We start from the raw sequence: 14,378 nt of genomic DNA on the forward strand, positions 1-14,378 counted from the left end.
GCCGATAAAGCGACCATTCGATCGGTCAGCTGCTAATGAACCTCGCCACGCTCCACTGACTAATCTCGCATGCACCGCGAGCGAGGGATCATCGGAGCTTGAGCTTGCCGAGGGATAACGAGTGCGAAGCCGACGCCGCTGGAGCGGACTGCGACGAGGTTATGCGCGCTTACGTGTAAGCTTGGAGGACTCGCGGGACAAAAAGATGATTAATTAATCGCGCGAGCATGCAAGGATGCGGGAAAGGTGAAGGACGATTGAGCTCGGTCGGTACGCAAGGACTCGCTCACCTTGAGCTCGCGATTCCTGAGCTCCTGCCGCCTCGGCAGCACGTTGTCCCCGTCGGCGTAGACGAGGTTCCTGATGAGGCCGTTGAAGCGCGGCTCGAAGATGACGCTCGGCAGGGCCAGCAGCGTGAGCTTGCTGTTGTACCAGCTTGGCATCCCGCCGACGTAGACGTCCGAGTTGCCGGGCAGCTTGCCGAACTCGAACTCCTTGCCCCGCGACGTGGAGGTCGCGGCGACGCCGTCGACAGTGAGGGTCGTGTTCTCGTTGTTGCGGGCTATGTGGACTTTGTGCCAGTGGCCGTCGCCGAGGTCCCGGCCGACGGTGAGTAGCTGGGTCCCGCCGCCCAGGTTGTAGCGCAGCCGGAGCGCGCTCTCGACGAGCTTGACCTCGAAGAAGTCGTAAGTGCCGCCGTCGTCGGTGTAGAGCAGCAGGCCCGTGCCCTGCTCCGTCTTGAACTCGAGCTCGAGGCTGCCGTTGAGGCCGGCGTTCCACTTGGGGAAGTGCGCGTAACTCGAGGCCGAGCCGTCGAGGAGGAAGCCGCTACTCGCCCCGAGCTGCATCGAGAGCAGCAGCAGCAGCGGCGGTAGCCACTCGAGTCCTCCCTCTCCCATGTTTACACCACGGCCTCGTTCTCGATTCGTCGTCCTCGTCGTCGTGCTCGTCCACACTTGATCACTCCACCTCCGTCGACATATCGCGTGTCGTCGCTGCGCGCACCTAACCTGCTGCCGCGCTGCTGCTGCTCCTCGGCGTCGTCACTGCCGCCGCGACGAGGTTATTTGCCGATCGATGCGCACTGCCGAGCCGCCTACTCGCGTACGCCCCATTTTTTCTCTGCGGCCCCCTCGGCAGATCTTGCTCTATCGCGTTATCGCGTGCGGCAGTCCTTACTGTATCGCGCAAACACACAACAACGACTGTCCTGCCGCGACCTGGACGGATTCGACTCGGGCTCGTCGTCGCGGTCGTGTTCCGTGTCCTGCTGGCAGCACCACCGCGCTCTGGGCATCACTCCGCACGCGAGCCTCCCGCTTGTCTTGCCAAGCCGCCGACGACGACTGCTGGTCTGGACTGCTGCTGCTGCGCTGCGTCGAGCCCGCCGCCGCCAGTGCTGCCCTCCGCGCAGACGCGGCCACCCTATCCCCCGACCCCCGCCGCGGACTCTCTGCACTCTGGCTCTCGCGCAACCCTCTTGATTCGCTCTCCGCAGCGACCTCTCGACTCTTTAGCTATCCGCGTTTCTGCTGCTGCTGCCGTTGCTTTCTCCAGCCAATCTGGAACAATTATTTTCAATTAGACATTTTGATACTCGCCGCGCGAGAGCTGAGGAGCGTATTTTATAACGCGCGCAACCGGCGAGACTAATGGAATCGGGAGAGCGTCCAAGGCAGTCGCAGCGGCGAGTTCATCGTGGCGGAAAAAAAATATACAAGTACCATAACGCGAGCCGAGAGTGAAAACGGATACTCTCCGCTGCTGCTGCCGCCGCCGCTTTTTCGTTGCACAGCGCGCGAGGATATAAGACAGCCAACTCCGCGGAAACTGGAAACTTTTCAAATTAATTTCTTGCCCCGACGCTCGAGTTTGTTGTAAAAACAGGGATACTTCATATTATTCATCCCGCTTTCTCTCTCGCTCTCGCGCGCGCGGAAAGAAGAGAACGCTATGAATAACGAAGAGTATACGCCGGGACATTTACTTCCGGACTGTAGCCCGGTATTTCCCGCGTGAATAGAGAAGCGAAACTCGATGGAATTTCGCCGCGGCTATGGCTATTGAAAAATTCTCTCAAACGCCGAGATTCATCGAGAATTTAGCCGAATGCAGATATTCCTGTCTCTCTCTCTCTCTCTCTCTCTCTCGCGTGTGTACAGGGAGAAAAGCAAATCCTTTTTGGCTACTCGCTAAAAGTTTTCACGCGCGAGAGGAGAACCGACGCGGGATGAGAAGTGAAGGATGAGAATAAGACGCGAGCGCGCGCGTAAGTTTGCCGGAAAACTCGAGGGGGAGAGAGCCGCAACAATGATGCGGAGAGTAGACGTATAACAAAACACGGGGGGCTGCGGTTGAAAAGCCACTGCTACTTCCGCTCGCTGACCCAGATGCTTTAGTAGATGCTGCAGTGTTGGCGTCTAGGACACATCTGCATTCTGAGCTGCTGCAGCTCGGGGTGACCCGCGGAAAACCTCGAGAATTGAGCTCATCTGTAAGTCTGATTCCGACAAGAAGGCCTCGGGGCCTGCGCACACCTTCTTTCGTCCATACACACACACACACACACACACACACACACACATACGTACATCAGCACCAATTCGCTCGTCCCTAAGCTTCCGCTATCTCCTTATATAGACCTCGACTCTTGCCATTCATCTTGTTCTCGCGGCAAACTTTCTCCCCACGAATCATTCATCACCGATCCATCGAATTTCCCCTTTTTTTCTTCAACCTCTCGATGTAGGACGTCGAATGAAAGTTTAATGAAAATTAGCGGCAGCAGGTCGAGGAGAGTATACGGCTCTGCAAAAATTACCATTTCACTTAATTAACGCGTTTCGACTCGCTAATCAAACACTGCGACTATACGTACCTACGACGTGATCGAGTTCCGTAGGAATAATCGTAATTGAGATGCATTACCGCCAGCTCCGCGAGAGAGCGTCGAGCCATTCGACATCGATGACACTTATACGAGTAGTCCTTTTTCAAGGCTGCAAACACACATCTCCGATCTTCCCGTCACGTCCAGAGAGATCCTCCTCCGTTTGATTTTCCGCACTACTTGCGACGACTTGTGCTCGATCGTGCGACGACTTTTTCTGGATCAAGGATGACTTTGAGAAAGAGATCTGCAGTGAGAAAAAAGGGTCGAGATTAAGAACTTTTAAAATTATTTTGCTTTAACTAATATATTAATCGGAGCATACGCTGCACGCATCGGTGCTTTTTAATCGCAGCGCGGAATAAGATTACAGAACAGGAATAATGCGCCGAGCGAATTATCTGCCCGCGGTCGGTCGAAATAGCCGCATCTGATGCGGCGAACCGCTCTTCGTTAACTCCGTCGTGCAAACACACATACACGCGCTCTCTGCATTCGAGGAAAAATTGATGAAATTCTCGCGCAGTCTACCTGGCGAGAGAGTGAATTTTTCAAACCTGATCCCGATTGCCTCTCTCTCTGCTGAGAAAAGAAGCAGCTTATACATAGCTACAGCATGACACACAGGTATAAGCGCACGTGTAGGGGTCGCAGTAATAAAAGACGAGTCTAGTCAGCCAAGAGTACACGCGCGCGCATGTATGTATGTATACAGCGCAAGTGGAAAAGGTGCAATGCGCTCGGACGAGCTACAGCAGCGCCATCCGCCGGAAGATCCGAGTAATCTCTTAATCGAAAGTGCAATGTTTGTAACGACGAGTCAAGCAGCTCGATCGACTCGTCAGGTACCTTCCGTGAAATTTTCCAACGCGCGAATGTCCACACAAGCGCGTTGTCTAGGAGATATAGCAGCGCTTTGGGGACTTGATCGATGCGCGCTTAATATTCCGACGACACGAATATAGTCGCCCACGCTCGAGACTTGGTATACGATGCTCACTTTCCGCCTTTAGTCATCATTCCACGGTATACAGGACGCTCTCGTTTCTTTCCTTAATATTCTCCGAACTACTTCTCTCCCCTCCCTCCGCGCGCGCGAACGATATTATAATCAAAGTTCCCGGCATAGTTTGAATTTTCCCGGGCTTCCAATGCTGATGCGTCGGGGAGAAAAGTCACGGTTATTTTTAGCGCTGACAAAAATCTCTCTCTCTCTCGAGAGAGAGAGAGAGAAGAAAGTGCGCCGCTCTATGCGCACACTCTTTCGAGTATATACAATACATCGGAGTGCGCGCGCGAGCGTGTGCGTGGGCCGTGTACAAGTGTTCCCTCCCAAACGGCGCGCCGCGAAGCGAGGAGAGCAGCTCCTCTCGAGCGCGAAGGACTAAGGAGAAAAAGAGAGAGAAGCCAAGTTAAAGTCAGTACAACGCCGGTCCTCTCGTTGCGAGGACGATTGTGCTGCGCGCTTTCGTTCGATATAAGGTTGGTACACGCTATACTTTCGTTTATGCGCACAGTGTCCGTACACGCGGCTCTTTCTTTTTTGATAGAGTTAAGAAAATTTTGCAAACTGCGGATTATACGAGGCTCTGCACTGCAGCACAGGTATAAACAAAACTTTGCTCGTTCTCTCAGCGGGTAATTTGTCGCGCCGAGAGACAGCTAGCGCGAGAGCGAACAACTTGTGAACTTTTGACCATAAAGAGCGAGTCGGGGACCGCTTGCGTCACGCGTCTTATGAGTCACGCGGCTGCGCTGCGTCTTGCCGATACGAAACTGTTTTGAATAGGCAGCGGGTGTGTGCAGCAGCGGTGTTTATTTCGAGTGAAGGATCGCTCTATCGCACGGCTTTAATTCACTTCGAGAGCTTGTCTCATTAAAGTTGCACCGACTCGCCTTTAATATTCACTCGCAGCGCGCGCGGCGCCGTTAATAATGCACCGCTCGTGCGCGACAACTACACGTGTTCTACGCTCTCGAGCATAAGTGAATTTATACATATACGTTACGTATAAGTGACACACATGCAAGCTCGCCGGGCGATCGAAAAGTTCGGTATAAAGATCTTGTGCGCGGATAAGCGCGCGACTGTTTGCTCTCCCGCGTGTGTGAAAAGCCGCTCTTTTTCGTTTAAATAATCGTCGAGTTGGTATAAACGAGCGAGCGAGCGGTAAGTGTACATATACATATGAAAATCGATGCTTCGGGCTCGTTACAATTTTGTTTACAATATACAGCGCGAGAAACTCTGCCAGCTGTGTAGCTTCGAAGTGTTGTAATGAAACGTTGAATCGTGGGATTTTTTTCTCTGCCCTCAGGAGGGAGAGGAGCCGAGCTGCCACACGAAGGAGTACCGCCCGCGAACAATGGCAACGTCCTCGCGGCTTCAGCTACTACAGGTGAGAGTGTACACAACATATCCTATACGTGTTATACGTGCGATGGTAATCGGCTGCGGATTTTCAGCGCTTCGCGGAATAATAAAAATACGATCGAAGACAACAATGCTTCAAGATCAGCTGCCGCGCGCGAAATGTGTTTCAAGGCGAGAGAGTGTCAACTCTCTTGCCTTGATCTCAAAGTCGCGCTCCGACTCGGTGTGTCAGCTGCGACACGCGCGCGTGAGGTGGTTATCTCTTCCTCGTTATAATAATCCGCGAAATCGAATCAAGCAACGACGAAATATACATTAGCCGGAGAAGTATAGCAATATCGTTGAATTATTCGCTCTTCTCCCCCTCCTCTCTGTCTCGAGGAATGAAGTGGAATGAAATTGAGGTACCGAGAGACGCTTGGCCTGTCAACCGCGACCTTCCTCGGCTGCTTGGCTAACCATAATATACACGCTGCCGCCGCCGCTCTCTGACGTCACTTCCTGCATCTTGCCACCGTCTAGTGCGCGCTCTCTGCTTTCTTTCGCGACTGCTCTCGGCTTTTCCGTTCTATACTCGCTGTATATACTGCGCATACAACTGTTAAACACTCTGCGCGCATAGGAACCTCGAATCGGCATCGCACCCGCATGGCTAATTATCTCTCCCGTTGGCAACAGACTAAGCGCGCCTGTTATACATTCGAGTTTGAAAAACCGTGGGCGAGACGGCCGCGAGTCTGCGCACGCACACGATTGCGTGGGCTGCAGATCGCAGCCCGGTTTTAATACAAGACTACATGTCTGAGGATCCTTCGGTGAATCCTTAAAAGTCAACTTTTATACGCACACACAGCGCTCGTTTCGAGCTATTCTACATGGACGCATCGCACGCGATACAAATTGCAGGCCTAAATGCTCATCCGCGGCGTAATTGCCCGGCAGGCGAGCGCGCGCGCGCGCAAGCCGTTAATGAATTACACCGCTGCAAATTGAGGCGCATTTTGCACGCTGAATTATTTATCCGCTAACGCGCGAGAATATACCGTTTTCTCGTTAGACGCCGAGGATCGCGTTAAATTAAACGTATACTTAGTGTATATTTACAATCGTCGGGTAACGATGTTTACAAAAACAAATAAGGAGGAGCCATTTCGCGCGATGCACGTGCGCAAGGCCGTCGTAACGCGCCCTCCATGAATAAGTGAGCCGCGACCATTCAACATCCGACGAGATTTATATATGCGCCCGACTCGCCCAATGTCGATCAAATCGATTCCGCTCGCGAATGGCCGTGTGTTACGCAAGCTCGCGAGCTTTACACTGCAGGCGGTATAGCTACGTGTATACAGTGTCTCCTCCTTGTACATACATACGCATACACGATTTCTCGTTAAAATTCATGATTTTTCACGCGTGTTATAACACACTGTATAGATGTACGTTATGGCAACAAGTGCCGGCCGCCGTCACCACCGCCGATAGCTCGTGCAGCATTAACGATCTTCTCGTAACTGTACCGTGTCTGCTCGCGTGTGTGTAATGGACAGTACTTACATATATACAGCGCATGCGTGATAAGAGCAAGGCAGACTACATTCCTTCAGGGCTTGCGAGAACGAGGCGCAGTTCTGTCCTGTAAGCTCATTGACAACTTTTTGCTCTCTCCGAGCGCTACGTTCGAACTTGGCAAACAACTCGACGTGCTATTCCTGTGTTGTGCCACTTGGTCTACTCGTGATAAGGAAAATCCCCGGTCGAATTTAATTGGAGTGTCCTGCGCTTCTGGATAGTACATACATACACAGCTCTCTCTCCCTCGAGAACACGTGGCCGAGTCATTAAAACGCAGCAGCAGCAGCAGCAGTCGAAGAGAGAGAGAGAGAGAGAGAGAGAGAGAGAGAGAGAGAGAGACTCGAGAAGTTCGATTGCGGTGGACCACAATAACGATTGATTGATGCGCAATTCAGTTTGCTCGATATAGCCCGCGCTGCTCTCTCGCTCTGTGCAGTTTAAATGATAGCTTCGCTCGAGCGTTGTTACTCGCGGCCCGCCGTCGCGACAAGCCGCCGAGAGAACAGAATGCTCCTGCTGCTGCAAAATCGTTACGAGCGAGGCCGCATGAGATACACGGGATAATATAATCCTATACTCTACTGCGATAGTGCAACCTTTCGTCCGCGAGTTATTCCGTTAAATGGTAACCCGACCGCATTACGATACGCCGCCAGGTGTGTCCTTAAACCCCAAGAGCAAATGGATGATGGAGAATTTGAGGCTCATGTCACCACCCGACAGCAGCACCAATCTCGAAGAGCTGGTAAGATTGAAAAAAAAGAACGACGCGATACACGCGAGACCATTTTCGGAAAAGAGCCTTGACGGAAGATCGACGCGCGATCGCCTTCCGCGCAACTAATCCGTTTCCTTTATACTAGCGCAGAGCTAAATCGACGCGCAGATTTGGCTGCTTGCATCCGAATAATCGATCAACGCCGTCGCTGCGCGCGGACTATCATTAAGTCGCCCCGATCGATACGGGCTAGCTCCGATGCTTAAACGCCTTGGTTATATACACGCTCACGTACAGCGGATTATTATGTTATACGCGCGAGGAGAGGCAACGAGCCGAGGAAGCTCGACACGGACGAAGATTTCGACGACGGCGGCGGCGACGGCACGCCTCGCTCGATCGTAATTGCAAATAGACTGATAAATCGACTGGGGCGTATGGTTGTTAAACAAACAAGCCGGGCGGTAAATTACTCGGACTGCTTCTGAGAAACGCGACTATCGCGCGGATAGCCGTCTCTGAGCTTTATATAAATTATCGGCTGGCCTACTTTTTTTCTGCCTTTGAATAAATTCATCGCCGAACGTCGAGCAGGGCTGGGATGGATTTAATCGACGACCTTTACGCGCGTTTCCGAGGTAAACGTAGCGGCCGATCAAATACGCGTTATATGGAAATCGAACGAAATCTCTCCGCCGTTGTTAAATTAATCGCTCGTCTACTTAATGAAATTTCTAGAAGTCGCAACTCGTTTAGCGCAGCTATAGAACGCGCGGGCTTCTTTACACGACGGCGTTACACATAGTCCATCAGATTACGTTTCATCGCGATACACATTTGTCATGCATACATTTGTCGCTATTTATAAAGCGCGCAATTTTTATTATTTATCATGCATAGAGCATGAGCTACGCCGACGATCATACGTGGTATAGCATAAAATTCGATTAATTCTCCAAGCCGCTGTGTACGGAGAGCGTTTATTTGTTCAGCAAAAGTGCCTAGCATGAGTCACAAGCGTCCGACTGTAATTTCTCCCGGAGTTCCGAGTATACAGCTAAAACCGTTGCTGACGTGTGACAAAACTGCGACGACGAGCGCGCGAATCTTTCGACGAATTTATGTATTCCACGTGCCGACGTTGCGTATATTGTTTATTTACTTCGGCGATTCGTAAACGCAATAATTAGCTACCTAAGCCTTCTATTAATTAATTACAGCAAGTTATTTACGCACTAGGCGTAACGAAACGCCGGTACAGAAACTTTGGTCAAAGTTCGAATAGCCGCAGTAGTAGCGCTAGTTTGGTGCATAGCCGATGAGTTTAGTAACCTCGTGTCTTCGCTCGATGTAGGTTAGCCGGCGCAGAAATCGATGGGGTTGCTTCGCCGGTGTCTGACTGCTGTGGCGACCGGTGCTCAGTCCTGCCCGGGGCTCTGTGCGGTATACACACGTACGCTCGGAGATTTTGATTTCGCGCCGATAATGTCGCAGATCGCGATAGCCAGGAGTGCGAAAGCCGATCCAATCGTGGCCAGGAAACCGGCTCACGACAAGCTTTACATTTTGCAGGCCCGGTTCCAGCAGAAGCAGCTCCAGGAGAAGGAGCAGAAGCTGCTTCAGCTCTACGACCAGCAGCAACAGAGAGCTCACCAGGTCGCGCAAAGGGGTAGCGCTGGTTCCAATGGGTCTACTGGTTCCGGGAAAAATAGCATCATAACGACGACAGGCAGTGTATGATTCACAGTTTTTTTGCACGCTACTTTACTTTACATCCAAGCGATAAATCTTTTGATGGCATCATATCGTTTATAGAAATATTCTGTACTGCAACAAAGAAGCACAAGTAGTCCAACCGCGCTAGCTATACAATCGATCGCCGCAGCATATTCCATTCCCATATTTGACCCGGAAACAAATATGGGTCACTGTCCGCGCTATAGCGTCTTTATACAGCGTATTTTATTCCAGGTCAGGCAATTGTTCGAGGAGCGGCGACAGCAGAGTAACGTGAAGGGCATCGACAAGAGCTACCCCTTGGATCCCTTACGATCGAAGAAGAAGCCGACCGGACAAGCGGTAAACGGCCGTCGCAATAATGCGCAGCCCGCGAAACGAGGCACGACGAGAACGAACGGGACGGTGCAGGCGGCCAATAATAATCGCGCGGCCGCCGTATCGCGCGAATCCTACGCATCGAGTCGCAGCAGCAGCAACAGCTACAAGGACTCGAGCATCCAACGGGAGAGCTTCACGCGTGAATCCTACGCCTCCAGTCGCGGAGATTACGACGAGCCGAACGAGTCTTCTAGACAACAGCTCAACGGTCACGCCAAACACTACGAGGTTCGCTCTTCCATCGATTACGCATTATTTTTTTCCTCTCGAATTCGCAATACAATTCCAGCGAATATCTGCGCAGATAAACATAGACGAGGTGATCGATAACGAGGCGATGGAGCGCAATCGGCTGCTGGCCAAGTTTCACCAGGTCGACGTCGACAAGCGCCGGCATTTCGATATCGAGAGCGACGATATCCCCGGGGACGAGAATTACTTCGGCAGCAGGCGATCTTCCCTCGATCCGCCTCGAAACACCGCTGCCGCACTCAAGAGCAACAACAATGCGAGGAAGAGCAACGCACTCACCGCGGCTACGGTGGCACCCGTCACTGCGGCCGTCGCTGCGGCTGTCAATGCGACAAAGAAGCCCGCGATTCCCACGGGCGCGAGGTGAGCCAGGATTTTAATTTTCTTTTAATCTATCTCCCGCTGCTGCCGCTGCTGCTGCTGCTGCTGCGCACGCATTTCATACATGTGTATACGAGAATCTGGAAAAGATATAAAAGCTTGTAACAATTTTTTTTACTCCTCATGTGTGTATTTTAATAATTTTAAAATGCGTCGCGATTCTTAACACGGCGAATCGAACATTAATATTTTACCTCATCAGGAACTCTGGTTTTTTCTACTCGCTAGCATCATCATTCTCGCTGCATCATAATGCATATAAATAAGCTCTCTCGGAGTATACGCATATGTGTCTACTCGATGCTGCTCTATATGTGTCTGTAAATATACGTCATCCACTCGGTGATTAACGGCTGAACCGAAAAAAATAAGAAATAAAAAATGTGTGTGTAAATAGAACGAGCGCAGCTCGAACGAATTCGGGCATCGCATCATCATCATCAATAACTTGAGTGTGTGAGCTCTACCAATCCTCTATATATGTGTCGCCGCGTGACTACTAAAACGTCCGCAGAGAATAGGCCAAGTCACTCGCTCGCCTAACGAAACTATATGATGACTAACAGGCGTCGGATGCATTATGAGTTTTGATGATGCCGCAGGCAATCGACGGTCATGAAAACGACGAAAAGCGCAAGTTTGAAAATCCGAAAGAAGGCGCCTCTGAGCAGGAAGACCGTACTGGAGGGCAGACCGAGATCGACTTCGCTGAGTAAGATAAATCCAGCGAAGAATAGCACGAGGAAGCAGGAGGACGCAATGTCGAAATCTGTAGGCAGCTGGGATCGCGAAATGGACTGGAACACTCTGAAATCGACGTCCTTGATTTTCGAAATGATTCGCAAGGCTAGCAAACTCGGCCAAATCGGCGGCGACAGCGACAAGATCGGCAAGGTCAGGAAAATAGTGACGAAAATCGAGAACAGCATTCCCTCAACGTCGAACGCCAACGCGGAAGCGGCTGGAAATACAGAACCCGCCGAGAAAAGCTCGACGGAAGCCGACATCAACAACCAACAACAACAGCCGTCGACGTCGGCGATTACCGATTCAGATTTATGCAAATCCGATGCAGCGCGAGAAGCCATCGAGGTGTCGGCCACCAGCCGAGAAATACTGCTGAGAAACATCCAGAGCGAAGATGAAGGCGACGGTCTGCTGTCGATCCGCGGAAAGCGCGAATCCTCAGTGGAACAACCGAGCGAGTACCAAGAGATCGTCGTGGCCAATCAGACAATCGAGAAGCGAGCGGAAAATCGACCGAAACGCGTTCGACGAGCTTCCTTCGAGCTGAAGCGCATGATGTTCGAGCAGATTCAAGGCCGAGAAAGCTTCCAGAGGTACGACTCCGTAGAGTCGGCCCTGCGACACTTCGACTCGATCGTCGGCTCGGAACCGGTTCTGACCCGCGAACCCGATAACAGCCAAATGGATCGTTCGACTTTTCGACTCTGCAGCAAAGACGCCATAAAAAAGAACAGCGGACGGGGATTCGAACGGCACACGAGCGCCTGGTCGATAAGAACGCTAAAGGATAGTGCCTACCGGCACGTAAAGAATCCGGTCGCCGCGAAAAGGGCTTTTGCGCGAAGGGGAAAGAAGCTGCTGGAAGCGAGAGACTCGATAGAGTTGGCTCGTGTTCCGGTCAAGACGAAACTGCCGGCCTGCAGGAGGAAGATCCTGCTCGTGTCTAATTCGCGACCAGCTGAGAATGATGATACGGCGCCCGTAAAAAGCCAGAGTTTCAGATCGCGCGAGGGCCGAGTGGCCCGATTGAAGAGCCTTTTCTCGCGAGAACAGACACCTAAAAATCATGACTTTTCCCCCAGTACGACGAGGAACAGCACCAGCGACTACAAGGCGAAAAAGAACGTCGCTCCGTATCCCTCCTCGAAGAGCCCCGACAATCTCTCCGAGGTACGTATATCTCTCTTCATATTTTCTCTCCAGCTCTTCAGTTTTTTGTGTATAACAAACGTTGATGCTTTCCGCAGAAGAGCCGAGCGTCCGGCAGTTTGAAATTTCTGGGCCGACTGAGCGGTTCGAATGGCGAGTTGGAAAATGGATTTTCGACCGCAGCTCGAAAGTCCAAAGTGTCTGCGGTCGACGGCCTCATGGACGACAACGACGAGGTAAAAAAACAAGCGACTCTCGCGCCGACGTTCACGCTCACACACACACACACACAGAGAGAGACTATAGCAATCGTCATGACTCTCTCTCCGTAGACGACTTTTGTATTTTGGTTTCGGAAAACTGTGGGAAAAATTGCCGAGTTAAACATGGTTCTAAAAAGCTTAAAGAAATTACCCTCTGTGCAGAAGCAAAGTGGATACGTCGCTGCGGCGCCACGGACGACCTCGTCTCTGTCCTCCAACTCCAGCGTAGGTACGAATCGAAGCCATGGCTCCACAGCCAGTCGTCCCACCGGCAAACCGAAAGCTGCTCCTCCGACTCCGGCCGCCAGGTCAACGCCTTCGTCCAAAGGCAGCGCTGCAAGCAATGAGTAAACGTTATTTCCATTCGTTGTTTTGTTTGAGAGTCTTATGATAGCCTATAAAAAATGCCAGACAGGCCTTCTTTCAACGGACTAGAAATAGAAATAAACGAGAATTAAAAATTCGTATTTGCGCATCTCGAGAGATAGAATAACCGGTTTCGCCTATAAGGATATGCTTATAATTAGCGTATAATACGATGCATTAACGTTTCCCCCCCCCCTCCCCCAGCGACTCGCTGAGCACATGCAAGATTTGCAATCGGCGCTTCGCGACGGACCGCATAGGCCTGCACGAGCAAATCTGTGCCAAAACCTCTCAGAAGAAGCGCAAGCAGTTCGACGCGCTGACGCACCGCGTCAAGGGCACCGAACTCGAGTCCTTCGTCCAAAAGCCCGTCAAAAAACAGGTACAGTATCCTCAACCCGTAACTTTATAACTGATAATCATAACGATAACGTTCATTCCGCACCAGGGCAAAGCCGCAGCGAAACCTGCAGCCGCCTCGGTGGAACCGAGCAAGTCGAACTGGCGTCGCAAGCACGAGGACTTCATAAACGCGATCCGCTCGGCCAAGCAGATGCAAGCTCACCTGGCGTCCGGCGGCAAATTGAGCGACCTGCCCCCACCGCCGCCCAGCGACACCAGCGACTACATCCAGTGTCCTCACTGCTCGCGAAAATTCAATCAAGGCGCGGCCGAACGACACATACCCAAATGCGCGAACATGCAGCACAACAAGCCCAATCCCCGCGCGCCACCCAGGTCCAGACGCTGAGCGCTGTGTACTATATATATATATATAAAAAAAAAAGCTTTATCTCTATCTCTCCCTCGCAACACTAACGCCTGCCTCACACACACACACGCGCATCGCACCGTATTTTCGTACTGGCGTGGCGAGATGTATAACGATTTACGCCTTTTAGTTGTAAAGAGTGTGAAGAAAGAAAAGATGATGAGAAATTTTGAAGTTGCCGCGTGTTGTGCTATTGCTATACGACTGAAACTCACGACGACGACGATGATACATTATGCAATAAAGGAGAAAAACTGAATTATATATATTTTTTTATCCCATTGTTGCGCGATCGATATATTGTGGACGAAGTTGAGCAATAATGTAAACGAGTATGTAGTTTTGTGTTTTAGAACGAAGAGTGTGTCATTTTACACGTATATACCAATAAATGGAGAAAATCACGCGCCGAGTTTGTTATATACATATTATGTACTGTCCTGATACGCCTGTGATCTAAATAAACGTAAAGATATGTATTTACTGTTCATGATACTAAGTATATAAAACACAACACACAGTTTGGGGTATGTACGCCTGATACGTTGCTGCTGCTGAGAGATAATATTGCGTGCGTGTCGGTTTATTAATTTTACAGCATTTATATACTCGGACCGTAATACATCGGTTTATAACACACAATAAATGATTGCTTTGCGTTCGTATATACAAGCCTTGTGTCCTTTCGCCGCACACTCCTTCTCATCACGACGATAAAAAGAAAAGAACGAAAATTGATTTCGCGCGTTTGTACTTTCGAATACGCGGTTTCCCTC

The 14,378-nt window shown here is 51.1% G+C and overlaps 2 protein-coding genes across 11 annotated transcripts in view; one reads left to right on the forward strand and one right to left on the reverse strand.

The window, feature by feature from the left end:
• Positions 1 to 1,370, reverse strand: part of LOC100120851 (neurexin-1) — a 96,845-nt gene extending 95,475 nt beyond the window's left edge. For 6 of the 8 annotated variants that reach the window (XM_008207311.3, XM_032599720.1, XM_016985415.2 and 3 more), the window contains exon 1: positions 291 to 1,369. In XM_008207311.3, coding sequence (XP_008205533.1) covers positions 291 to 899 — 609 coding nt within the window. In that variant the 5' untranslated portion in view covers positions 900 to 1,369. Of the gene's footprint in view, positions 1 to 290 lie in introns of all 8 variants that reach the window. The other 2 variants (XM_031929553.1, XM_031929551.1) reach the window with 1 other exon arrangement.
• Positions 1,371 to 3,941: 2,571 nt separating this feature from the next.
• LOC103315966 lies at positions 3,942 to 14,269 on the forward strand. Of its 3 annotated transcripts, none has more exons than XM_031929558.2 (10): positions 3,942 to 4,372; positions 5,209 to 5,289; positions 9,127 to 9,288; positions 9,526 to 9,900; positions 9,977 to 10,287; positions 10,908 to 12,222; positions 12,300 to 12,437; positions 12,627 to 12,811; positions 13,035 to 13,212; positions 13,279 to 14,269. In XM_031929558.2, exons 2-10 carry the CDS (start codon positions 5,257 to 5,259, stop codon positions 13,579 to 13,581), a joined length of 3,000 nt encoding a protein of 999 aa, XP_031785418.1. In that variant the 5' UTR covers positions 3,942 to 4,372; positions 5,209 to 5,256; the 3' UTR covers positions 13,582 to 14,269. The 3 variants fall into 3 exon arrangements, with proteins under 3 accessions (XP_031785418.1, XP_031785419.1, XP_031785417.1); XM_031929559.2 differs by lacking the exon at positions 3,942 to 4,372 and adding an exon at positions 4,790 to 5,060; XM_031929557.1 differs by lacking the exons at positions 3,942 to 4,372; positions 5,209 to 5,289 and adding an exon at positions 6,878 to 7,581.
• Positions 14,270 to 14,378: the final 109 nt, after the last annotated feature.

The sequence above is a fragment of the Nasonia vitripennis genome, chromosome 4 (genome assembly GCF_009193385.2).
Source record: "Nasonia vitripennis strain AsymCx chromosome 4, Nvit_psr_1.1, whole genome shotgun sequence".
NCBI classification, from domain to species: domain Eukaryota; kingdom Metazoa; phylum Arthropoda; class Insecta; order Hymenoptera; family Pteromalidae; genus Nasonia; species Nasonia vitripennis.

Excerpts from the sequence above, each read along its gene's own strand:
- LOC103315966 (XM_031929557.1), top strand. The coding sequence starts at position 7,459 with ATGGTAACCCGACCGCATTACGATACGCCGCCAGGTGTGTCCTTAAAC. Across the intron at positions 9,289-9,525 it reads TCATAACGACGACAGGCAGT|GTCAGGCAATTGTTCGAGGA; the intron begins GTATGATTCACA and ends ATTTTATTCCAG. Across the intron at positions 13,213-13,278 it reads AAAAGCCCGTCAAAAAACAG|GGCAAAGCCGCAGCGAAACC; the intron begins GTACAGTATCCT and ends ATTCCGCACCAG.